We start from the raw sequence: 27,924 nt of genomic DNA on the forward strand, positions 1-27,924 counted from the left end.
CAATAATAAACATTTAAATTGAAAAATATTCATTGCATGAACCTGCTGTGATAGCTACTGCATTATTCTTCCTGTTTCTCTGTGAGGTCTATTTCTCAAAGACATTGTGAATGTTAGCTTTACCTAAGTGACAGCAAGGTGAAGGACACATTTTATTAACCAAAATGGGAGGAAATCGACTGCATTGAGACCTTCTCATATCGTACTAACTATGGAGGCTAAGCCTATTGTGACATGTACGTAGCATATGCATAAGTTTAATTCTTATTTATACGATCCTGAAATTGTTGTAAACATTATTAACTATGCCTGTGCTACATGTGTAAACGTCAGGATTGATAAACCACTATCCTGTGACTAGGGCTAGATCTGAATTGTCAGGGAGTGTAAAAGTTGCGGAAACTTATAAGATCGTTATTGTCGATAGGTGGACAAGAGTGCAGTTTACCGGGCGCGGCTTGTGGCTCTAAATGGCCCCGACTGTGGTCTTTATTGATCTCCGCGTGCAAATCTTGACTGTCGGTACCCCTTTACAATCCTAAGTGTTACTTGTGATGGGTTTGCTGTCTATACCTCTTATAACGAATTAATCCAGTGTGATGTATAGTAAACTGTGTAAAATGATATGGAATTTCGCAGAGAAAAATCGCTACGGTGCATGTGTATGAAGGTAGACAATCAGTAATTAATTGTTGTCATCCAAGTACTGTACAGAAACGTGATAAACATGCCAGGTTTCAAGCCATCACTAGGCAAACGAGAACTATTTGTTATAGCACCTGTGGTCTGATGGGAAAGTGTTAACTACTTAGATTACTCGTTAGCCTAGTTTATCTTCAATCTTGAAACGTGATCCACAGCACAGAGCCCATTGAAGTCTGAAAAAGGGTGCCAAATCAATGTGGTAAAGTGCAGTACTAGGTGATTTCATATTGCAGTTGCCTGTCTGACCCAAATTGAAAGGAAATGATTTAGACCAAGCAATTTGCATGGAAGGAATCAGTCAGAAGGGGCATTGCATCTGGACAGCAATAACCATATGCCTGGCGAAAATGGCACCAAATAAGATTTAACATGCTTAAAGGGGCACTGATCTAAAGCAATTCCCCGGGACTGGTTGTTGCCTTTGTTATTGTTTTTTCCCAGTGAGTACCCAGATGTATAGCAGAAATCTAGACTAGTTCGCGACCTCTGCTGCGCAATTCGTAAGCGCATTAGTCACTTTTATGGTTAGTAATAAGGGCGTATGGTCACATTGATCAACAAAATGAAAAAGTTTTCGAGATAATAAGGAAATGTAGGTATCTTTGTGGGTAGCATCGGTAGCCTAATGGTGAGTTTTGATAAGTCACTTGCTTTGTAATTTTGCGATTTTCGTTTACACTATTTTGCCTTGCAACGCAAAGTAAATATTTCACCTGAGCATAGCATTTTTATAGTGTGTATAGTTTTTTACTCTCAAAATGTGTAACATTTTCAAATTAATAAAACGCCTAAATGTTCAGTTATTTTACAAAGTGACTGAAAAACATTTCCATCTGTATTATTATGATAACGAATTCCAAACATTTTGATGTTTAATGTCATCACCAAGAGACTGAAAATGTTATGTTGAAAAGTACTTTTCTATGTTGTTTGGCTTCTAATCCTACATAATAATCTGTTGTGATGTTTTAGGCCCTGATCGTCTTAATCAATTTTAGTCAATCTGGACAGATTTTTCAGTCAAAATGACTGAAATATTTACACATTTTATAAATTGCCTGAGAGAATCACATTTTACAAATTGACGGTAATATATACACGCTTACAAAGAAAAAGACTTGTGAAAACAACGTCTATCGCACATTGAAGGATTTCCCAACCAAGACGTAGAGGAACAAGAACGAATCGGTTCAATGCTACAGAAAATGTAGGAAAACAAAATGCAAATACCATAATTACAACCTACCAAATTTATGTGTATAATTTTAGGCAGCTTCCTTGTTCCAGGAATGTATCGATGAATATCCACACAAAGGAACAATATCCGACTCGTCTGCAGCTGTACAAAGAAACTTATTTGATGCCACGTGTCTCTGTAACAATCACATATTTTAAAAGCTATATATTGTTTCGGGATATTATAACCCGTGTTCGTTTCTCAACTGATCACTTAGATTGTTTCAGGTGTTTCACATAGGTGTCAAGTCTCAAGGGTCGGCTGAGAAAGCCCACGTGAAAACTATTTTCATAACGTCCACGGTTCCTAAAAAATCCATTGAGTGATAGATAACAATGAGCAATCAATCAATGTATTATCAGTTAACCCTTTGAACAAAGTATGTTGTTTTTACATCGGCACTTCACGCCATGATATGAGTGTATTCCCTTTGTTTTAGTAAACCTAGACATGTAAACACTCCCTTTTGACATATCCACTGTGCAAGATAACAGTGATTAATCAATCAACATATTTTCTGTTAATCCTTTGATGACTAGGAACGATCCGTTGATTTACAAAAAAAGTAAATCAACTGATCATTCACCTCTTGCTGGGCTGCCACGTGCATATTACATAACACACATTTCACCTCACTTCAAACCTGGATTTAGATTGAATAACTATCCAAGACACAATAAATGCCAAATGGGAACCTTTGTCAGGTAATCTAAGTAGTGCTACCACTAACTGTACCTGTAATAAATTCATTAACTGAGCATCAAGTGAATGACGACAAATACACAAGTGTAGGGTTATACCAGAAAACGTGGATGACAACAAGGGAGTAGTAATCGTATTATCGACGCAATTCGAAATCCGAAGATGCTTTCACTGCATGGATACTTATTTTCACTATTAAACTATAACCATCTGGGGTATTTCCAAATGACGACATCCGATGAGCTCCGCCGTCCTTTTTGTCTGTTTGTTTAGGCTGAAGAAATTAATTAACATGCGCCCTTTGTCGTAATCTTTATAGATCACAGTTAACCAATCAGTGTTCAAAAATGCATAAAACAAATATTGCCTCCAGCCTCCAAGTTTATTTAGCTGTCCTTGCAGATGGTAGCCCAGTCTCTTGTCACGGTCAGTTGCGTTGCGTATCATCCGGGTACTCACGGGGAAAAAACAATAACAAAGGCAACAACCAGTCCGGGGAATTGCGTTAGATCAGTGCCCATTTAATGGCAAAAGATTTAACTGGTGATAACGGCACCACATGTCATATAAGTTAAAAAAGAAAGTATAGGGAAAATAAACATTAATTAACATTAACTTGATTGAATATGAGCGACATGACTAAACATGTTAATTTACTATATTATAATCCATCTTCCTGTGGACAGTTTCCACCCTTGCCGAATTAGGCCATGTAGGCTGGAATTCCAGAGTTAAAGTTTGGCTGGACTAACAAGACTATGCATATTCCAATCAAAATCGCGCAAAGAACCAGACATACAGTTCCTAAACAACATGGATTTTAACATGCCGATTTCTGTCGACTGCAGAATTTGCAAAACATGTACTGTTAACAGGGCGTCGACAGATATTTTCCAAATCCTTTCTCATTTTTAATTTAAGGTGCTCAAATGACTTTGCGAGGTAAGACCTATTTTATTACAAAATAGATCTTGATTATCAATCAGATCGTCTTGACTGCTGCCGTTTTGTTTGAAGCAAATGCAATTGATATGAGAGGTGGAATCTCATTGGTCAATAGGAGGGACGTAGAAGGGACATAATTCGTAATAGCCACTGGTGGCACTGCGATCGAGCTACAGATTTTCAGTGTAGTTAGATGGGTTGAAACTGGACTTTTGCAGTCAGTTCTCTTGCCTTGGGAAGATGTCTATAATCATGATAATCATCAGCATCAATGCATTCACCATTGATGGTCATTGAGTCTATTTATCATTAGATAAACAAGCCACTGCCTTTAAACTATCTACTAAAAATAAACAAAACGGTTGTCTATGTCTTCACCTATGACTGAAATTTACAGAGTTTGACGATAACCAGTACTTATATAATCAGTGGTTATATGAATTAAATTGTTTTAAAAACCCAATGTCAAAATGCTGTTTTCATGTACTTGCATTTCTGAAAACATTGTTCATGCATCATTGACTTTCTTATCACCTGATTTTTGTTTTGCAGGCCACGGAGACCAAAGCTTGTTTTCTCTGCTGCATCCCATTGTTCTCAGTGGTTTACCAAAGGAATCATGTGAATGGAAAAGGTATCCGCTATCATGACAGTCGATCATGTTGATAGATGGATGTATGGTGTATGTAGTTCGTAACTTCTCAAAATTGACCCTCTGTGGAGAAATGGGGCCAGAGACGTGGTAGTTGATGGTAGTGCTTGGTTTTGTGTTGTAACTGGCTAAATGGGTATAGCATCATGCGTATAGTAATAACAATATGTGAAGGTAGTAACAATGGCTATGTCATTCCAAAAGATGTTAAAAGATGGTAGTTGTTACCCTGCCAGTCGCTCAGGGGATAACAACAAGGACTGGTAAGCTCATTATGATGTCTGAATTGGGTATCCACATTAAACTGCGACAATGGGTAAGCACTATAAAACCAACATAAGTCTGGACTAGTACAAGTAGCCAGTAACATACATGTACCTTTATGTTGCTGTATAATTGCAATAATCTTCAACGCAACGTTAAGCTCACCTTACCAGTTATTATGATTATTCATACATAATACTACAGACACTGTAGTTATGGGACTAACTTTAAAACATGCATTTTGAAATACATTCAACATGTATGTTGTCATGGTTGTGATAATTATATTGATGTTTTAGATCGTATGGTCGAGCACCTCGCACTTTGCAACTCGAAGCAAGTTTTGTTCCCTACGATGCTGACATCCTTCCTGAAGAAGATGACCGAGTCCTCATCAGTAGACCGTACTTCCATATATACTGGACAGACTGTGTAAGTGCATGTAATAGAACCATGCTTGGAAACTTGATAATCATCTTGGGGACTTCAGTGAACATCTGCGTAGTGAGCAAATATATTAAGATGAGTGTCCCCAGCAACCTATGCTAGTCATAAGAGGCAACTTAACGGAAGAGGTATTGGGCTTGCTGACTTGGTTGATTGCAAGTTTTTGTACTCCAATGACGTGGATCGTTGCTTACAATATCAATCACTGGATTATCTGGACAAGACTTGATTATTAACAGGCCACCATCATAGCTGGAATATTGCTGAGTGTGGCATTAAACAGCAAACACACACTCACCTTAATTTATATTTATGATACAGAAAGACACACAGGTGATGGTCAGTGAGGACTGGTCCGGGTAGTGAATTTAGCACCCAGTCAATAGTGATACTTCTATCAACCAACACATTAGGCCCCGGGTAGAGAATACATCTTCAGTAGCCCATGCTTGCCCTAAGAGGCGACTAACAGGATCGGGTGGTGACTTGATTGAAGTAGGTCATCATGTGGATCAATGGTCATGATGTCAGTCACTGGATTGTCTGATCCAGACTCAATTATTTGCATAACCCTGTCAAATAGCTGGAATATTGCTGAGTGTGGCATTACAAACTTCATCCTGCCATGCTTCACAATCACCTTCACCAACATCGCATTGATATTCTATATTAACACGGTTGTTTGCTGTTGGCATGTGTTGAGGTGTTACTACATGAAGCAAAGTGATGCCTTGTTTCTCATGTGACTATCTTGTGCTGTGTAGGACCTAGAAGGCTACAAGCAGACAGTGAAAGAAGACATTGCTGAATGGCAGGCTGCACTGAAGGGAAAGAACATACCTGATTGGTTGATTGTGGTGGTCGTCATGGATGAAAGCAAAGTTAAATCCAAAATTCTCCCAAGGTCATCTGTGATAGACAAGGTCAAGAATGACTTCTGCAACAAGGCACAAGAAAGGTGAGATTGCTGATAATTGAAAAGATGAATGACATGAGTGACTTCAATTTAAATCCACTTCGAAGAGGTTTACAGTTATATCACCGTTGTCGGCTTGATGTGGGAGAAAAGCACACAGTAAAGCAGGTCTCAGACGTTTACCACTTTGGTGAAATCCATGAGTATGGGTATGGTGCTGACAACCCTAGAAACATAACCAGGGCGAACCAGGTTTCGGTGAAGTGCCTCTGAATTTAAGAAAATGGATCCGAATGAAATCTTAATTTTGAACAATCTAACAATTTCTTTCCCAGTTGAGCTGCTAACATGGCCAAGGGCACTTAGTTTGATATCCAAGATACATCCCTTCTCACCGATAAAAACAGTGTGAAATCTTTTGTAGCTGTCAAGTTTTAAAAATTATTTATGAACACCTTAACAAGGAGAAATTAAATATACCTTGGAAACAGTTAATTTATCTCACACTATGTATTTCTTCCTTCTTCTTTCAATCCTATGTGGAAACGTGCTTGAACAAAGTTTCCAGTTTCTTAAAACAAATCACCCGAACACATCCCAGCATACACCATGGTCACCACCCAAACAAATGGGTCACACAATGTAATCTCGTGTAGCGACCCACAAGACCTCATCTTTCTCATCACCACTCTGTGGAGACATGCACTGAGAGTTCAGAAAATACTTCTTTTTGTTTTTGCTTGATTTCCCTCCAACATCGTATTGATTTTATGATAAAGTCTGAGGGAAGATGAGTATGGAACATAAAAACCACCTGGCCTGTCTTGAGTGTAGGCATACCTTCTCCACTTCGGCCCCTCAAGACCTATGCTGTGACTGTCGTGGTCGTTGCAGTACTGACAAGCAATGTTCTCAGTGTGCCCATCTTACAGAAAAATCCTTCAACATTTGCCACGGACCTTAAATTGACAGGCGCTCAAAAACTAGGGACAAGGAACATGGGTCGTCTTCCACTATGATATCTAAGAAGTCGAGGGAGCCAGCTGTCCCCTCATCTGTTTCAGTGGCCAAACCACCTACAGAATCCACCTTGCCTGCTCTAACGATGGCCAATGACGGCATTTCTGACAGTTTCCTCACAAACGACGTCCCTACTGTGCCAGTTCAACAGTCCGTTCCTGATGCATCCGTCACTACCAATGGAAGGTGCTCCCGTTTTGAATTTCTTCATCCACATGGCTCTTTACCCGTATTATCAAGCCCATCAGGAAGTTCCTGCACATCCAAGGGATCATATTGAAGTCTTACATCGATGATTGTATTCAGGCTAACGCAGATCCAGACTTCCTCATGCACTATTTCGACTTTCCGCAATGGCTTCTCCATCAGCTTGGGAGGCTTGTCAATGTCTGAGACAGTTCCCAGTCATCAGCTCCAGTTCATCGGGGCTCTCTTCGACACCTGACTGGGCAGCATGTTGAAGAAACAGCGTTTTATGCCATTGGCACTCAGACAGCCTCTCCTTCAATGCCAGTGGCAACAGTTACTTGGTCAACCATGGCTTGGGCAGCACACTTCCATGATCTACAGGCAGCAGGACTCTGGTCCATCGAAGAGAAGCAACTCCATATCTCGAGTTCAAGGCGCAAATTCTGGTGGTGTCCCATTGGGCAGGTCTCCTTCGTGCGTCATACCTCATGATCATGTCAGACAATCTGTCAGTTGTTTGGTATATAAACAAGATTGGCCCCACCAAGTCAACGTATTCCAGCTAATCGACTCCCTGAACATTCAGGTTCAAGCAAGACATTTCCCCAGCATAAACAATGTCAAAACACACACCCTATACTGACCCAACCGACCGTCACCCACTGAATGGCGTCTCCACCCGATGATCTTCCACTTGATCTGCCAACTACCTAAGCCCAGACGTCCACCATTAAATTTTCTCCACCAGGTTCAATGCTCAGCTACCCCGGTTCGTCTCTCTCATCCGCATCAATGGGTTAAAACAAGGACTGGTCGGCTCAGAGTCAGTATCTGAGTGGGGTATTCATGTTAAACTGCAGCATGGTATCTCAGTGGGCTAGCACTATAAGTCGGCATCAGTCCGGACTAGTACACGCACGCACGCACGCCCGCACGCAAGCATGCACGCACGCACGCACGTGTTCGGGTGATTTGTTTTAGAAGCTGGAAACTTGTTCGAGCACATTTTCTCATAGGATCGAAAAAAGAAGGAAGAAATGCATAGTGTGAGATTGGATAAGTATATAAATACACTATTTAATGTCTCTGAGTACACAAGTGTATGTCAGCTGCAGTGATGAAGATCACATTTTCCTTCAACTGTACCACTGGCGAGTGACCTTGTTTTCAGATGTCTGGTGCTGACAGAGCCGATGAAGACTGACCCTAAGAGTGCCGAGTCCTGGTATAACTTCTTCATCAAGCTCCGCCCCCTACTGTTGACTGCGTATAATCGGCAGCTGGGTCGCTTTGAGGACAACATGCGGGCGCTGAGAGAGAAGCGGAATGAACCAGGATGGAACTACATGGAATATTTTGTTGTGCAGGTGATTTACCATGTGTACCATGGTTGTATTCAACTTCATTTTACCCAAAGGGGATTCTGTCATCAATTATTATACAAATAATTACTCTTGACGAGTTCAATATGCGCAAAGAAGGACCCAAGGACCCGACCCCTGAGGTGGTCTGACCGGACCGAGGTCGCCAGTCGAGGTCTGTTCAGATAGCCGAGAGGTCGGCTCTGAGGGTCCTTGCTCTTGCATATTGACCTCTTCAAGAGTTATCATTCAGTGACTAAATTCAGTTTTTGAAGCATTTACACTGTCCTGTTTCATTACCTGCAAACCGTAAAATGTTAGTATACCAGACGGCATCTTGTTTTCCAGCAGGAAATGTGATGAGTCAATTCTGATCATGTGATGAGTCAATATTCGATGTCTGTGTCAGTCACATGATTTGGGGGTCTATATTGAAATGTATTGTTTCGTCACATGGTACAGATTAACCAATGGAATTGCAAGATTCTTAATAGAGGTATAACAATATATCCATGATCAGTATGTATCATGTAAGAGCAAATGTTACATGCGAGATTAAGATATCCATTGCTCTATTAGTACCCAGCAGACTTTGTGGATTGGGTGGTCAGACTCAGGGACTTCGCGTATTGTTTGTCATCGTACCACAACTGCGTGGAGAATGCTGATGTCATTTCTGGATTGTCTAATCCAGACTTGATTATTTACAGACTGCCATCTTTGACAGATATTGCTATGTGCATCCGTAAACCAACTATTTGTATTGTTTATGTTCTGTGACTATGCAGGAGGAGCTGGCCTTTATGTTTGAGATCCTGGGTGTGTACGACGACGCGCTGCTTCAGTATGATGAGCTGGATGCTCTGTTTACACAGTTTGCTGAGAACCATGCAGCAGGAGGTATGTCACACACTGGGGGCGGCTAGGTCACACACTGGTGTCAGCTAGGTCACACACTGGGGGCGGCTAGGTCACATACTGGTGTCAGCTAGGTCACACACTGGGGGCGGCTAGGTCACACACTGCTGTCGGCTAGGTCACACACTGGGGTAGGCTAGGTCACATACTGGTGTCGGCTAGGTCATACACTGGTGTCGGCTAGGTCACACACTGGGGTAGGCTGTCACATACTGGTGTCGGCTAGGTCACACACTGGTGTCGGCTAGGTCACACACTGGGGTAGGCTGTCACATACTGGGGTCGGCTAGGACACATACTGGTGTCGGCTAGGTCACACACTGGGGTAGGCTATATCACACACTGGTGTCGGCTAGGTCACATACTGGTGTCGGCTAGGTCACACACTGGGGTAGGCTATGTCACACACTTGGGTAGGCTATGTCACACATTCGGGTAGGCTGTCACATACTGGTGTCAGCTAGGTCACACACTGGTGTCGGCTAGGTCACACACTGGGGTTGGCTGTCACATACTGGTGTCGGCTAGGTCACACACTGGGGTAGGCTGTCACATACTGGTGTCGGCTAGGTCACACACTGGGGTAGGCTGTCACATACTGGTGTCGGCTAGGTCACACTCTGGGGTAGGCTGTCACATACTGGTGTCGGCTAGGTCACATACTGGTGTCGGCTAGGTCACACACTGGTGTCGGCTAGGTCACACACTGGGGTAGGCTAGGTCACATACTTGTGTCGGCTAGGTCACACACTGTTGTAGGCTAGGTCACACACTGGGGTAGGCTAGGTCACACACTGGGGTGGGCTAGGTCACACTGGTGTAGGCTAGGTCACACACTGGGGTAGACTGTCACATACTGGTGTCGGCTAGGTCACACACTGGGGTAGGCTAGGTCACATACTGGTGTCGGCTAGGTCATACACTGGTGTCGGCTAGGTCACACACTGGGGTAGGCTGTCACATACTGGGGTCGGCTAGGACACATACTGGTGTCGGCTAGGTCATACACTGGTGTCGGCTAGGTCACACACTGGGGTAGGCTGTCACATACTGGTGTCGGCTAGGTCACACACTGGGGTAGGCTGTCACATACTGGTGTCGGCTAGGTCACACTCTGGGGTAGGCTGTCACATACTGGTGTCGGCTAGGTCACATACTGGTGTCGGCTAGGTCACACACTGGTGTCGGCTAGGTCACACACTGGGGTAGGCTAGGTCACATACTTGTGTCGGCTAGGTCACACACTGTTGTAGGCTAGGTCACACACTGGGGTAGGCTAGGTCACACACTGGGGTGGGCTAGGTCACACTGGTGTAGGCTAGGTCACACACTGGGGTAGACTGTCACATACTGGTGTCGGCTAGGTCACACACTGGGGTAGGCTAGGTCACATACTGGTGTCGGCTAGGTCATACACTGGTGTCGGCTAGGTCACACACTGGGGTAGGCTGTCACATACTGGGGTCGGCTAGGACACATACTGGTGTCGGCTAGGTCATACACTGGTGTCGGCTAGGTCACACACTGGGGTAGGCTGTCACATACTGGGGTTGGCTAGGACACATACTGGTGTCGGCTAGGTCACACACTGGGGTAGGCTATATCACACACTGGTGTCGGCTAGGTCACATACTGGTGTCGGCTATGTCACACACTGGGGTAGGCTATGTCACACACTGGGGTAGGCTATGTCACACACTGGGGTAGGCTATGTCACACATTCGGGTAGGCTGTCACATACTGGTGTCGGCTAGGTCACACACTGGTGTCGGCTAGGTCACACACTGGGGTAGGCTGTCACATACTGGTGTCGGCTAGGTCACACACTGGGGTAGGCTATGTCACACACTGGTGTCGGCTAGGTCACATACTGGGGTAGGCTGTTACATACTGGTGTCGGCTATGTCACACACTGGGGTAGGCTGTCACATACTGGTGTCGGCTAGGTCACATACTGGTGTCATCTAGGTCACATACTGGTTTCGGCTAGGTCACACACTGGGGTAGGCTGTCACATACTGGTGTCGGCTAGGTGACACACTGGGGTAGGCTATGTCTCACACTGGGGTAGGCTAGGTCACATACTGGTGTCGGCTAGGTCACACACTGTTGTCGGCTAGGTCACACACTGGGGTAGGCTGTCACACACTGGGGTAGGCTAGGTCACACTGGGGGCGGCTAGGTCACACTCTGGGGTTGGCTATGTCACACACTGGGGTAGACTGTCACACACTGGGGTTGGCTAGGTCACACTGGGGTTGGCTATGTCACACTGGTGTTGGCTATGTCACACACTTGGGTAGACTGTCACACACTGGGGTTGGCTATGTCACACTGGTGTTGGCTATGTCACACACTGGGGTAGACTGTCACACACTGGGTTTGGCTATGTCACACACTGGGGTAGACTGTCACATACTGGGGTTGGCTATGTCACATACTGGGGTTGGCTATGTCACACACTGGGGTTGGCTATGTCACACACTGGGGTAGACTGTCACATACTGGGGTTGGCTATGTCACATACTGGGGTTGGCTATGTCACACACTGGGGTAGACTGTCACATACTGGGGTTGGCTATGTCACACACTGGGGTAGACTGTCACATACTGGGGGCAGCTATGTCACACTGGGGTAGACTGGCACACACTGGGTTTGGCTATGTCACACTGGTGTTGGCTATGTCACACTGGTGTTGGCTATGTCACACACCGGGTTAGACTGTCACACACTGGGTTTGGCTATGTCACACAATCGGGTAGACTGTCACATACTGGGGTTGGCTATGTCACACACTGGGGTAGACTGTCACATACTAGGGGCAGCTATGTCACACTGGGGTAGACTGGCACACACTGGGTTTGGCTATGTCACACAATCGGGTAGACTGTCACATACTGGGGTTGGCTATGTCACACACTGGGGTAGGCTGTCACATACTGGTGTCGGCTATGTCACACTTGTGTTGGCTATGTCACACACTGGGGTAGACTGTCACACACTGGTGTCGGCTATGTCACACTTGTGTTGGCTATGTCACACACTGGGGTAGGCTATGTCACACTTGTGTTGGCTATGTCACACACTGGGGTAGGCTATGTCACACTCTGGGGTTGGCTATGTCACACACTGGGGTAGGCTGTCACATACTGGTGTCGGCTAGGTCACATACTGGTGTCGGCTATGTCACACACTGGGGTAGGCTATGTCACACTCTGGGGTTGGCTATGTCACACTCTGGGGTAGGCTGTCACATACTGGTGTCGGCTAGGTCACATACTGGTGTCGGCTATGTCACACACTGGGGTAGACTGTCACACACTGGGTTTGGCTATGTCACACACTGGGGTAGACTGTCACACACTGGGGTTGGCTATGTCACACTGGGGTTGGCTATGTCACACACTGGGGTAGACTGTCACACACTAGGGGCGGCTGTGTCACACTCTGGGGTCTGCTATGTCACACTCTGGGGTCTGCTATGTCACACACTTGGGTAGACTGTTACACACTGGTGTTGGCTATGTCACACACTGGGGTAGACTGTCACACACTGGGTGTGGCTGTGTCACACACTTGGGTAGACTGTCACACATCGGGTTCGGCTATGACACACACTGGGGTAGGCTATGACACACACTGGGGTAGGCTATGTCACACATTGGGGTAGGCTATGTCACACATTGGGTTCAGCTATGTCACACACTTGGGTTGGCTATGTCACACACTGGGGGCGGCTATGTCACACATCGGGTTCGGCTATGTCACACTGGGGTCGACTATGTCACACACTGGGGTAGGCTTTGTCACACACTGGGGTCTGCTATGTCACACTCTGGGGTCTTCTATGTCACACACTGGGGTCAGCTATGTCACACACTGGGGGCGGCTATACGTCCCAGGCTTCACAATAAATCTGGCTTCACAACTCCATTTCCGTCATTCCCTCAATGTACAAACTCTGAATGCATCAAAATGTCTTGGGGCGGTCGGGTAGCCTAGTGGTTAAAGCGTTCGCTCGTCACGCCGAAGACCCGGGTTCGATTCCCGACATGGGTACAATGTGTGAAGCCAATTTCTGGTGTCCCCCGCCGTGACATTGCTGGAATATTGCTAAAAGCGGCATAAAACCATACACACTCACACTCAAAATGTCTTTTGTTCTTTCATCCCAATAAGAACCTGCAATATTTACAAATGTAAAAAGTAAACATTTGAGAATCCCTACAGTGTGTCAGAAGTTCCTAGGGGTTGTGTTGTAACCCTGGGTATTTTGTTGATTCATCATGCCAAACACAGGTGTGATTTCCCAAGTCATTTGGCTGGAATATGTCAAAACGTGCCTTAGCCTATTCTAGGGGCTTATCCAGGATGACAAGGTGCACACTAGACCCGTGTCACTAAGTGTAGGCTCACATGACAGATTACATGTTAGATGTCTCCCCTCCCTAAGTGTGTGTCTGTGTGTGTCTGTGTGTGTATGGGTGTGTCTGTGTGTGTATGGGTGTGTCTGTGTGTGTATGGGTGTGGAAGCGTGGGCACTTTCTCTATACATCTGCCGATGCCATGTTATTCTCATCTTCACGGGTTTGGGTATGTTCCTCCTTCACCCATGAACACATTCTGCTAAAATGAAGTGAATTAGTGAAACATGTCTGGTTTAAATTAAGCAAGGAAATGAGGACTTGTCTTTCGTTTTCAACAGCTCATGTGAAATGGCTGACCCCTCTCATACAGCCATGTAGCAACTGGAGCGGTCTCTCCCTCACCAAGGCCTTGAACCACCAGCTGCGGGACGCCATCAAGATGAACAAGGCCAGTGTGTTGGAGTTCCGCAACTACCTGTTCTCTCGCCAGTGTGCGCTGCTGTTCTTGTTGAAGCGCCCAGGCGAGGTGGCCCAGCGGGCTCTGGACTACCTCCACTACACCGTACAAGAGATGATCGCACTCGAGGTCAGCCTCACTTACAGTTTTACTACTTGTCCGTGAAGAGATCACCCGTTTCATAAAAATACAGCTGTATTACACATTGTGCAATAACACAGCCCTTGCTTATTTACTGCAGGAACATGTTTCACTTACAAGTATTGAAAACTCCCCAAACTCCTGGGCTTATTCAACGACACTGCGTGTAGAGATGATAGATCACTGAGTGGAGCTTATGCACACTCAATGACCCCAGCAATCCTGTGGTTAGGCTGAGGTCACATGGCATTGTTTCACCGGTGGATCTTGCAACAGAATTCCACAAATTACGTCATAGGGTATTGTGATGTCATTGTAAAACTTTGTGGTGCAGGGACCCTTTCCACAAGGCGAGTTAATGTTAAAGTATGGGAGTTATGATATCCTTCTGGCTACGATAGCTTTGTTGAACAGACTTCATAATTCTAAAGGTGGGCTATTGTATGGCATTATATTAATATGTGACAACTTTTGATTTGTTTGAAGTATTATTCTGTAAAACTCAATGGATTACTGTGGATCGTGTAGATATCTGCCTATTCACACACGACAGTGAAATTAGAAAAAAGTTGTAAATGGCAAGTAATAAATAATGTACTCACCACACTCCCGTGTAATACCATTTTATGAAACTCATGAATAGTTCTTGTATCTAAATCGCTTTTGCTCGTCAGATACAAGAACTATTCACTCGTTTCATAAAATTGGTCTTACAAGGAAGCTCATTTAGTATTCTATATGTAGCTTCATTCAACATGTTTTGAACAGGTTGTTGGCCGGGGATGTTGATGCTGAAACATTACCATGACTATGTCATTGCTTGTGTTTCCCGTATTGTGTAGGATGTGGGGTTTGTGATTTGACTCCCAGCCACTCATGATATAGCTGCAATATTGTTGACTACAGTATAAAGCAACATGTATCTATCTGTTGATGAATTGCTATTGTTCGTGGTGCACATGCGTCATTGATCAACACCTCAAATGACATTACCTGAAATGGAATGTCCTCAGGTCTATGTGTCTATCCTGCAGCAGTAATAGTGTTATATCTCCGCCTGGCAGTTCGACCACTTGTTGACAACTCAGATCAACTCAAACTTCAACAAACACTTCGCATCAATCAAAACTGTCTTTACTACATCACCGTGTTACAACTGCCCCTCAACAGCTATCCCCTTACGTCACCCTACCTACCATACTTACTAGTACCTAGTGACTAGCTATACTACACCAGCTCCTTACACGCAATGCAAACTCCATGCATCACATGCAACTTTCCACGTACAACAATAGTGTTTCTAGCCCACCCCTACTGTTCTGCGGTCTGCAGGTGGAGGTTCCCCAGGGGGCGCTGTGGTGCTGGGTGTTCCTCAGTAGTCTTGCCGTGCTGGAGACGTGTGAGCGGTACAATGAGTCATCGCGGGTCAACAAGAACTCTTTGTGTATCGCCAGTCTGTGGGACTACGCCAGACGGAAGGTGAGTGAGTCGTGGTCGGTCAGGACTCCTTCTTGAGGGCAAGGAAAGACTAGGTCCACCCTCAAGGATGTTCCCTGTGTCCAGGAAATTTGCCAAGACACTTACACTTTCTGGCCAACAAATGATAGGAATTTACTGAATACTTTACTGTTAAGTAAATAAAAGGCAACCCCCTAAGACATGTTGGTTTGGTTGGTTTGTTAATTTACGCCGCACTCAGCAATATTCCAGCTATATGACAGCTCTAAATAATCCAGTCTGGACCAGACAGTCCATTGATTAATATCATGAGCATCGATCCACGCAATTTGGATCGATGACATGCATCAACCAAGTCAGCGAGCCTGACCACCCGATCCCGTTAGTCGCCTTTTACGACAAGCATAGTCGCCTTTTACGGCAAGCATGGGTTGCTGAAGACCTATTCTACCCCAGATCTTCACGGCTCATGTAATTCTACAAGCAAAGACAAATGGACGTCCTGACAAATTCGATTTAAGCTGTTATAACCGCACATGTTGGCCAGTTATCTCAAATTTCATTATTAATTTGGATAACTGGTATCCCTGAGCCGTGGAAAGTGACCCACTGAATGTTTCAGCTGAAGGAACTAGGGAACGTGTGCGGCCTGATCCCCGGGACCATGCCCACATCCAAACAGCTGAGCTGTAGAGTGGATCTCACCTCGGGCATGGTCACACTGAACAGTGAAGATACAGGTTAGTTGCAGGGTCAATGTAACCATGGTAACTGTCGGAACTTGTTCCTGGGTAAATACATTTTGAAAATTAGGAATCTTTCAGTGAATGAAATGATGGTAAATGCAGGTCAGTTACTCATTAGTTGTAACTGACAGTTTCTGGTGGTTTACAGCTGGTTAAGATTTTGTAGTTCTGTCAGATAACCCTTATTTCATTACATTTGTAAAGAACAGGCATTATTTGTATGTTCCTAATACTTTGTTCTTTTTATCTGAGTTTGAAAGCTGGAATCTCACACTATGCATATCTTCTTTCTTCCTCGATCCAATGAGGAAATGTGCTTGAACCATGTTTCCAGCTTCTAAAACAAAACACTTCACCCGAACACACCCCAGCCTCCCTCTGGTTACTGACCAGTAGCTGTGTGCACTGTAACCTTACACGACCTGATGATGTGTGTATCTGTGCCTACTCGTTCTCTTACGTAGAGCTATCAGGCTAGATGCCCTGATGGTTGGGTGGACGTATTGTGTGTGAGATACAATTTATAATAAAATTTCCAATTAGTAAAAAACAGTTGAATAAAAATGTGTTTTCATATTGTAGCGCCTACTGACAACATCACACCTCTGGACAGATTGCGACAGGCTCTGTCTTCAGATGAGTCCTACAAGAAACATTACCTGGTAAGTTCATATACTCATGAACTGCCTCCGTGGTCTAATGGATCGAGCGTCTGCCCAGAGAGCGGAAGGACGGTGGTTCAATCCCCTTTTTGAGTCATAACTAAAGACGTTAAAAGATCACACTTCTTCTTGTTACCCTGTCTGACATGCGGCATTATGCAGATAAAACAAGGTATGGCCTGATTTGGAGTATCCTGTGTCTATGTGGGATATTCTTGTTAAACTGTGGCATGGTATCTCAGTGGGCTGGGACAATAAACCTGGCATAAGTCAGGACTAATACAAGCAGACACACACTCATTTGCATGCACTTTGCTATATAATTGAAATAATTTTAAAAAGGACCTTGAAGTACATTTTCACCTCACCGGGCCTTGCTTCATATATTCCTGATAGAAAATAAAGATTGCTTTCATCATTACAGGAAATGTGTGAGCTGGCAATGGGAACGTACAAACACATCTGTCGGTTCCGCTCGGCTCGGATTATTGGCAGAGACCTGGCTGACTTCTACATGTGAGTGACTATTAAAGATGTTCCTTGAAGTGATTCAAGGTTCTGTTTTGCATGTTTGTGTTGGGATTTGAGTGATGTTGACTTGGCCAACCATCTTGAGAGCCTAACTCAGCTGGCAGAGCTGGTGTGCCGTCGTACTCTTGTGATGCTATTTAAAGCTGTTGCTAGGTCTCATGAGACTTGATTACTGTAAATGCTTTGCAAACTCATATCAGATCATATCACAGACGTTTTGCGTATTCCCTGTGTGATGCTGGGTTGGAATAGGTCCCCAGGAGTACATTGTATTTACTGAAGACCAAACGAAAAGCAACAATATATATATCAGAGGCAGTCTGTTTGCAGATACCATACTTCTCACTCATGACATGAGTTAATGTCATTAAGTTGAGTTTCTCATTAACAAGTGAGTAAATTCTGATTAACTAAGCAGACCACAAAGTGTTAAGGTCAATAGGATTACATGCAGGATTAGCATTGTTGTTTTAGCTGACAATGACTGAGCTTACTTCAAAGTGAGAGAACATCTGGTCTGATCTGGTTTAGACAGCTTCTTTTCAATAGTATATTGGTTTTGGGGACCGTAATTTTAGTCTGAAGTCTGAAGTGTGAGGTGTCCGAATTAGAGAGTTGTAGATCAGTTTGAACAATAATAACTGAGAGGACCTGAGTCCGATTTGGACAAATTCCACTGTAATTGGTTATAGGTGGATCATCCTGTGTGACCTGGCTGATCAACCATTGGTTTGACTTGACTCTGAGGCTGTGATTACACTTTAATACTCTGACATAACACACCATTCAGTGCCCCCACTCTGTTTGTCCAGGCTGCTAGGGGAGCCCCACAAGGCGGAGGGTTTCCTGCTGGATGCCATCAAGATGTACCGACAAGAGCACTGGGGGCACCTGGCAGATGGCACCATGCTGGAGCTTGCGGTCTGCCAGGCCAAGATGGACGACAATGCCAAGTATCCTGCATCTGTAGCTGTTCCTCTATTCGCTGTGCAGAGTTAGTTGTGCCAGCATCCTATGATTGTTGGTTCAAATCCTGGTTCACCCAAATTACAGTTCTTGGTTTGTCAGCACCATGCCGATGAACCTAGGATCATAACGTCAGTCAGGTTTGACCTGATCATGTTTCTAGGTTTGTCAGAACCATAGCCATGCTCATGTGTTTCACCGAAGTGGTAAACGTCTGAGACCTGCGTCACTTTGGGCTTTCCTCCCACATTAAGCTGACACGCCGTAATGTCACTGGAATACTGTTAAAAGTGGCATTGATACAAACTTCCTTCCTCACTTTAGCTGTAATGAGGAATACTGAGAGACCCTGTTTATCAAACAATTCCAGATTACCATAGTATGGGTATGGAGTCATTAAATGGTAATTTTTCTTTTTAAAGGAATGTAGATATACAGTAATTAAGTGGAAGGGTAGATTTCTGGAATAACTGGTTCTGTCCTAATTAAGTTTCTCTGTGTATGGTATATAATAAATATATATACATACTTTAGATACTTTCCTGAAACAAGCTGCGTCATACCAAAAGGCATTTAGAAGATGGTACTTGTTGTCACCCTGCCTGGCGCTCAAGATTTAGGGGTTTAAAAACAAGGACTGGTCGGCTCGGAGTCAGTATACTGTGTCTGAGTGGGGTATTATGTTAAACTGCGGCATGGTATCTCAGTGGGCTAGCACTCTAAAATCGGCATTAGTCTGGACTAGAACAAACAGCCATGTAAGCATGCACACACACATGCTATATAAGTGAAATCTTCTTGAAAGCGACGATAAACTCAATTTCACCTCATCTCACCTGTTGTCAAATTGAAATCAGCAAAATGAGAATATGAGAACCTTTTCACATATTGGAGTATGAATTAACTGCCTTGCCTTGACCCAAAGACAATAAGGTTACAATTGTAAACTAAGCGGGATCTGTATAAACACTAAGGCCTGATATGTGAAGTAGCTGTTCTCTACTCCTTGACTGTGAGATTTCTGAAGACAGCCTGCCACATTGCCTGCAGCCCCCATCTCAAGATGGCCGACAGGGAGCACTACTTCAGTGAGGTGATGAGGATAGCTGAAGACAAAGATGGTGAGTGTAGCATCATACACAGATAGTGCACTCTGACTGGGCGGAATAAACCCGGTGTGAATACCAGGCCCTGAGTCTCCAACACCCAATCTGGTGGACCAAGGGCACAGATTGTTGATCATGCTATCAACCACTTGTTTGCATGGTCCAAACATAATTATTTACCAGGTGGATTGTAAAGATTAAAGCATTCAGGTTGTTTTGTGTGACAATAGCATAGAGTTGACACTGTCTATTTTAGTTTGTAAAACTGTGGCACGTAGTTCAATATGTCTCTGTGTCTGTAACAGAAATGTGCATCCTGAAAGCCTCCAAGATTCTTGGTTTGGAAGGCGCGGCAGTGATGACGCCAACTGTAATCCTTAATGAAGACTTTGTCATAGACACGAAGATCCACAACCACTTCCCTAGAGCCATCACTTGCAGTAAGATCAGCATCTCCGTCTCTCACTGCCCGCCGGAGAAACAGCCAAACTCATCTCACTTCTCGAAAAAGAAAATCGCCCACACAAGAACTCCCAGCTTGACCATTCACAAGCCTGAACACATAGCAAATTTTCAGCCAATCAGAAAGCAGTTGCCTGCAATGATTGACACTGTGGCGACCTATGAAAAGAGGCAGGGGAAGATTGTGGGGGCAGGGCTGACTTGTAAGAATGCTCATGAGTTGCTGAAGAGAACAGACAGCGGTCCGGGAGGGGCCAGTGACGTGGACCACACGATGAAGGGGGACTTCACAGTGAGTCTCCTGGCTGAGGACATTGAGCTGCAGCCGGGCGAGAACAACGTGCAGCTCAAGATGAAGGTGGGTGCAGCTCTCACTTTCATATAGACCACTGAAAAGAAGTTAAAGATTCTTTCATTTTACTATAGCTATAACTGTAGTAATATGAACAAGTCAGATGTTCTGAGTAAGGCTGGGACGGGTAACTCTGGTACTCGGGTCAGGTTGATCCTGAGTTGGACCGGGGTACCCACAGGACTACCCGGACCCGTGGTTAGTCCCGTGATATATTGTTTAATGACAAAAATTATCTCAAACTCTATGGTTACACTATAAGTCACTAATGTTCCCATTTCTTTCTGACAATGCACCCATTCCTTCTGACTTTTATATGTTTTCATGCAGTAAACTTCAGGGTATGCATGGCCAGATTGTTTTACACGTGTATCTAAATACATAGGCTTGTGGCCATGGTACTCAACACACTTGGGCAAGATAAGTGATGTGACATTGTGATGGTTTTTTCATATGACATCACATCGTTCTGCTACTTTGATTTATAGAAGAAGTTCACTATATTTGAACAGAGTGTTCATTCTCCATGTTCTCTATTCTAAAAATATAAAAAATGTTTTGAATAAGACATCGTCATCAATATAGATACATTACTACATCCTCACTTTGTTGACCAGTACTCTCTTACTGAAACCTTTATTCATTATAGACAGCCTTAGCAGTGCAAAACAAGAGCATGCTGCGGTCAGTTGATACTGTGATAAGGATAGAATCAGTAGTTACACATATTTCCAACCCGTCAAGATCCGGGTTAGAATAGGGCTTCAGCAACCCATGTTTGTTGTAAGAGGCAACTGACGGGATCATGTAGTCAGGATCACTGACTTGGTTGATGCATGTCATCGTATCCTAATTGTGTAAATCGATGCTCATGATGTCAGTCACTGGATTGTCTGGTCCAGACTAGATTATTTACAGACCGCCGTCATACAGCTGGAATGTTGCTGAGTGTCGTGTTAAACACGTAACAGACAAACATTCTTCCAGTTCAGAAGCTGTAGCATCAACGAAGACAAAGTTGACATGTATTTCAACATTCACTGCATCACTTTGGTACAGATGCTGGTCCGTTTATCCAGGAAGAATATGGAAGTTTACATCCATAAGTCAACTCTGTCTTCATGTTTTTACAGACTGCGGAGAAGGGCGTGTTCTACTTGAGTCAGCTATGCTACGAGGTGAAGCATCTAGACTTCCTCAAGTCACTCAGTGGATGGGACCTGTTCTTCAAGGTTGTCTGTGACCAACCCAGGGTGGAGCTGAAGCCTGCCAAGTCAGGTACAACATCACTGTCAGGCTATAGCAAATATCTGTCACCATAGCATGGATCTTCTGAAAAACACATAACCCATACCTCGAGTGTTAGTGTGCCTCTTGTACTGATGTAGACTGTGTACTGTAAAATTATTCAGTGTAAAATATTATATTTGAAAAATAAAGTCCAAAACAGGAAGAAATTTATTCAACTGCAGGGCAGGTAATGTCTCAGAACTGTTATATTTTTATGATCTGTTAACAAAGGAATAGCAATCTCACAGATTAACTAGTAAAGGTGTTTTTTTCAGCAGAAAACAGATGTGTAAAAGTTTGAGCTGATCTGTTTGAACTGATCTATTTGAACTGTCTTTGTTCATAGATCACTTCATTGCTGGGATAAAGCAAGAGGCGACCTTGACCTTGCTGACAGGAAGTTTTGCCCTCCCACAAGGCTGCAGTGCTCAGTTCAAGACCACAGAGAACCTGGAAGTCTCGACAAGGGAAGGTAACTCTGTCCTGAAGCTGTCACCACTGGAAGCAGATCAGTCGTCAGACTTCACTACAACGGCCCTCCATCAGACTCGACAGACGTTTGATGGCTCTTCAGACGCCAAGGTAGTTGTCAGTCCCTACTGTTACAAGTTTACCTACAGCTGTGGTCAAAGTAGCCGCCATTTTACTGAGATGAATATGCTTTTGTAATCTGGATGCTACATTGTTTTCAGGGGCTGTGAAGTAGTCTAGTGGTAAAAGTGTTGGCTCGTCACATTATGTGAAGGCGTCAACTTGATATGGCTGGAATATTGCTTAAATCAGTGTAGCCCTAACTCACTCACTTACTCTGTTCTACCTGTGAACATCAGTTTCTGATCTTCAGCAAGTTACGGGATCGGATGGTCAGGCTCGCTGACTTGGTTGATGTAATCCCAATTGCGTAAATCGATGGTCATGATATCAATCACTGGATTATCTGGTCCAGATATGATTTTTAACAGACTGCCGTCATATAGCTGGAATATTGCTGAGTGTAGCATTAACCAACAAACAAAACTCACTCTGTTCTTGTGTTCCAGCTGACTTGCCATGTTGACGTGTGGGACAAGAAACTCGACGTTCATCTCAACTTTGTCCATCCCTTTAAAGTGGAACATGTTTTACACACATGCAAGGAAAAGTAAGTTATTCATTTCTTGTTGCCCAGGGACTCCTTCCTCAAAGTGATATCAGCACTAATATGATCATAACTCCCATACTTTAACATAGGCTTATGGTAGCTGTAGCGCTAAGGTCGCATTGTGGAACGGGACCAAGATTAATACTGATTATTAACAGACTAACAAAATATTGCTGGAATAACATGATGGTGGCATGAACAATGACTTACGCACATTTTTGTTATCGATTACCAAAGTTTAATTACATTTTTTAGCGCTTAGAACTGTTAATTTTGATTACTATCATGAATCTTTATTATTTCACAACTGGTTGAGGAATTTTTAAACAAAACTAAGATTTAAAAGAAATCTTGGATTAAAAGCATAAGTGGGTAGGGTTTTACTGTTTACTTTTGTCCAAGAACATTTTTGTGTTTTTATTATAAGGGACATCAAGAACGGGTTTCGTATATTGTACCATTGTTTTTTCACAGAAAATATCTTCAAGTCACCATTAAAGGCAATACCAAAACCGAATTCCTCGTCAGTCAGCCAGAGTTATCTGCCCTGAATTCCAATGATGTGGAGTTGCAGTTAATGAACAGAACCGGACAACAGATGGTGAGAAAACACTAGTGTGTGACCATGGCAACAGCTTGAGAAACAAGTGGTGGTATACATTTGTTTTTAGAAGAATGATTTTTGGAGTCAACTCTTAACTTTCTGTAATTAACCAACATAGGACACCATTGTCTTAAGAATGATGGGATAAAGTCATCGACGGTATCAGTGGTATATGGAGACCTCCCTAGAAAGTCTTTAAGTCTAGTCAAGTCAATACTGGTGAAGACCGCCTCCGTGGTCTACTGGTAGAGCATCCACCCAGAGAGCGGGAGGTCTGGGTTTAATGCCCAGCCATGTCATACTGAAAGACATCAAGATATGGTACTTGTTGTTACCCTGCCTGGTGCCTAGCATTAAAGGGGCTAAAACAAGGACTGGTCCGCTCGGAGTCAGTACACTGCATGTCGCTATATAAGTGCAATAATCTTTAACGCGACGTTAAACCCCACTTCAACTCACCAATACTGGTAAATATTTTCAAGACTTTGCCATAGTTGTGATGTTTTTTAAAGAATTTTATAGTTGGGTCAACAGTATTAGGCTTAACAAAAACAAGGTATTGGTTCTCAGACGGCCTTTTTGGGGGGGAGGGTTGGTCAAGCTAGTATGTAACCAATAAAACAGTTGTGTACAATCAACCTGGGAAAAGGCCGCCCTATGCCCTACATGAATGTATTCCTTGATGAGTTGAATAATACTGGAATACAGCACTTCACTACCTGGGGGGGGGGGGGGGGGGGATTTCATTCAATTTTGTTGATATTAATTTCGTTGAAATCGTGTATGTACTGATCAGCAAATCTTCTCTTCAACTCATCATTAACTCGCCTTGAAACAAACATTAGTCGTTAGAGGTACAATGTCATCGGTCTTCCTATCACTTTATTAATACCAAGACAAAATATGTTGACATTGTTCAAGATCATTGGGTGTTATGAAAAGTCTTAAAAAATGAAGGATCAGGATTGTTTATATATTTTTGCATCTTAGTTCTATCATTTGTCTTTCATAGAAATACAATACTATGACATTTAACAAATTTGACATGTATTCTGTTTCCAGAAAGTGAATAGCAGCCAGACAGCCTCCATCTTGTGGCAGATCCGCTGCAACATCCCGGACATTCCCCGATTGGAGACAGAGCTCTCCTTCCTCTACACCTGTCCACTGGATCTTCAGGCCACGCCCCGCAAATACCTGTACACCTGTAGTGTGGAGAACTTCCAGGTAGGAAACAAATACCTGTACACCTGTAGTGTGGAGAACTTCCAGGTAGGAAACAAATACCTGTACACCTGTAGTGTGGAGAACTTCCAGGTAGGAAACAAATACCTGTACACCTGTAGTGTGGAGAACTTCCAGGTAGGAAACAAATACCTGTACACCTGTAGTGTGGAGAACTTCCAGGTAGGAAACAAATACCTGTACACCTGTAGTGTGGAGAACTTCCAGGTAGGAAACAAATACCTGTACACCTGTAGTGTGGAGAACTTCCAGGTAGGAAACAAATACCTGTACACCTGTAGTGTGGAGAACTTCCAGGTAGGAAACAAATACCTGTACACCTGTAGTGTGGAGAACTTCCAGGTAGGAAACAAATACATGTACACCTGTAGTGTGGAGAACTTCCAGGTAGGAAACAAATACATGTACACCTGTAGTGTGGAGAACTTCCAGGTAGGCACACATACCTGTACACCTGTAGTGTGGAGAACTTCCAGGTAGGAAACAAATACATGTACACCTGTAGTGTGGAGAACTTCCAGGTAGGAACACAAATACCTGTACACCTGTAGTGTGGAGAACTTCAAAGTACAGAGATACCTATTCATCCGTTGTGTATTGGACACTGAGGTACTGTTTTCACAGACAACCTATCAATGAATTGACCCAGTGATTCAATGCACTGAGGTGTATGTTCCCAGACCAAATACATCCTGAGCTACAACGTGACATCCCCAGAGGAGGACAAGCAGTGTAAGACGGGGAAGACCGCGGCCCTCAAGCTGCAGGTGAAGAAGTGCAATGGAGGTCATAACGACCCTGACGAGAGGCTGGTCTACGATGTGAGATCAGACACAGACACCTGGGCGCTGGTTGGGAAGTCTACAGGTGAGTGATGAACAATATCACAGTAGAACCAGTCATACATTATTGAGAAGGGTTGTAGCAGAGTGAGTCATAGGATGTTGTGAGTGAGTATGGTTTTACAAAATATTCCAGCAATATCACACACCAGAAATGGGTTTCACATGTTTTACCCAGGTGGGGATTCAAACCCAGGTCTTCAGCATGACAAGCAAATGCTTTACTCGATAGGCTACCACACCGCCCCATATATGACATCATGAAAAAGTGTAGGGGGGGTGGCATAAGAAGCGAACAGGTATTAAATGGTTACTTGTATTGGTGTGATGTTGCATCCCTGGGAAGGGCATTATCTTACAAACACTCATAACATCTGACCATTGTCCTCGTTTGCTGCAGGGATATTTTTTCTGAAGGATGACTACTATGAGACGATCCTGGATGTGGTGGCTGTGAAAGCAGGCTTCGTGCATCTCCCTTTGGTCCACATACACAAGTACCGAGCTGGTAAGTCAACGACACAACAGTCGCAGTATTTCAGACATGTTCCCAATTATTTACCCTTGAGGATTCTGAGATAAGAAGGTCATTTGTATTGGCAACTCACTGAGGATGAGATGGCCACAATGGGAGTGACCTGTCAGATTGTGTGTGCCCTGGTGGCATGAAGTGTCGCCACATTTGAATGTTGGCAAAGATGAACTATTCATGTTGCTGACTGCAGCATTAAACAACAGCTGCTCATTTCAATCTTATAAATGGCAATTGTTGGTTTTTCAGTGAATAGTGATCACATTTATGCATGCAAAGTTTCAGCCACAGCAGATTTGCATTTGTAACAATGTTGTTCCTGTATACCGTATATTTTTTCAGACCAATCAAATATGGAGGAGAGCAGCAATGAGTCACTGGCTGATCCTCCCGAGTTTGTCAGGTTCTCCAGGGGAGAGGTGTACAACAGCAGCGTGGCCCAGCAGGTGCACGTCTACCCGGAGATGGGGGGCAAAGATGTGGAGGTGTCCCTCATGGAAGGGTAGATAATCGACAATCTGTGACCACTACTGCTACTTGACCTCGAAGGGCCGTGTCTACCCTGAGATGGGAAGTTAAGATGTGGAGGTGTCCCTGCAATCTGTGATTTGAACTACCTGACCTCACAGGGCTGTGTCTACCTTGAGGGAAAGATGTGGAGGTGTCCCTGGTGGAAGATGGATGACCTGCAATCTGTGACTTGAACTACCTGACCTCACAGGGCTGTGTCTACCTTGAGGGAAAGATGTGAGGTGTCCCTGGTGGAAGATGGATGACCTGCAATCTGTGACTTGAACTACCTGACCTCACAGGGCTGTGTCTACCTTGAGGGAAAGATGTGAGGTGTCCAAGGTGGAAGGGTGGATGAACCAATTGTCAATGATTCCTGGTCATGAGTTAGAACTGTAGACACCCCAGTTATTATCCTTGATGGGTCAGGGCCCTCCCAATGCTCATGTGTTTCATCAACCAGCAATAGAAACTAACCATTTAGTCCCCTAGTCCTTATTATGATAACATAAAGGAAATACCTTAATTATGGCAAATTTCTACTAGTCCTTATGATAGCTGAGCTATTGGGCAGCTTGATAAGGACTAATGTTGTCAACATGTTAAGGTTTCTAACCAGCAACTGTCTTTCCACTCACTTGAAGCCGACATGCTGTGCAGTAACAGAAATACTGTCCTATGGGAAGTAAATCCAACTCACTCATCAACAGTGTGTTACAAGGAAGAGAAGATGACCAGCAGTCCATGTCTACTCCAGATGTAAGAACACTGCATGACTCACAGTGAGTGACATGAAAAACCTTGTGTCTGCTTGAATAGTCGGGTGTAGGAATCACGGGTCTGTTTCAGCAATGACAACGACAGTAGTTGACTCGTAAATGATCTACATACTGGTGTTCGCCGATTGTCAGTCAACCATTGTATGTGTTTGATTGGCTTAGTTATTTTCAGAAGTATGAATTTGCCAATACTCTGTGAATCATCCAAACATATATTAGGCCAATCTTGATAGTTTCATTATGTGCTACAGGCACATCTTCCCGAGGCAAGGGAGTTAACTGACTCTAAAAGTCCAGTTTCCACCCTTGCCAAACTAGGCTGGAATTTCTGGGCTCAATCGTAGCGCCACCAGTGGCTTTTACGAGTTATGTCCCT

General features: G+C 43.9%; 1 protein-coding gene across 2 annotated transcripts; it reads left to right on the forward strand.

The window, feature by feature from the left end:
- Window positions 1-131: 131 nt before the first annotated feature.
- Window positions 132-27,924, forward strand: LOC124111003 (trafficking protein particle complex subunit 10-like). 2 transcript variants are annotated; one of them, XR_007218312.1, is made up of 23 exons: window positions 132-236; window positions 4,142-4,223; window positions 4,805-4,937; window positions 5,717-5,910; window positions 8,249-8,444; window positions 9,227-9,338; window positions 14,063-14,310; window positions 15,655-15,801; window positions 16,403-16,520; window positions 17,109-17,188; window positions 17,613-17,704; window positions 18,532-18,672; window positions 19,703-19,806; window positions 20,097-20,611; window positions 21,739-21,883; window positions 22,242-22,477; window positions 22,936-23,036; window positions 23,511-23,637; window positions 24,703-24,867; window positions 25,566-25,752; window positions 26,128-26,235; window positions 26,602-27,011; window positions 27,103-27,924. XR_007218312.1 is itself a non-coding variant. In XM_048383937.1 (22 exons), the coding sequence occupies exons 1-22, from the start codon at window positions 212-214 to the stop codon at window positions 26,763-26,765; spliced, it is 3,420 nt and encodes a 1,139-aa protein (XP_048239894.1). In that variant the 5' UTR covers window positions 132-211; the 3' UTR covers window positions 26,766-27,924. The 2 variants fall into 2 exon arrangements, 1 of the variants encoding a protein (XP_048239894.1); XM_048383937.1 differs by having other exon boundaries at window positions 26,602-27,924.

Source organism: Haliotis rufescens, unplaced genomic scaffold, assembly GCF_023055435.1.
Source record: "Haliotis rufescens isolate VD_foot unplaced genomic scaffold, xgHalRufe1.0.p SCAF_5, whole genome shotgun sequence".
In the NCBI taxonomy this organism is placed as follows: Eukaryota; Metazoa; Mollusca; class Gastropoda; order Lepetellida; family Haliotidae; genus Haliotis; species Haliotis rufescens.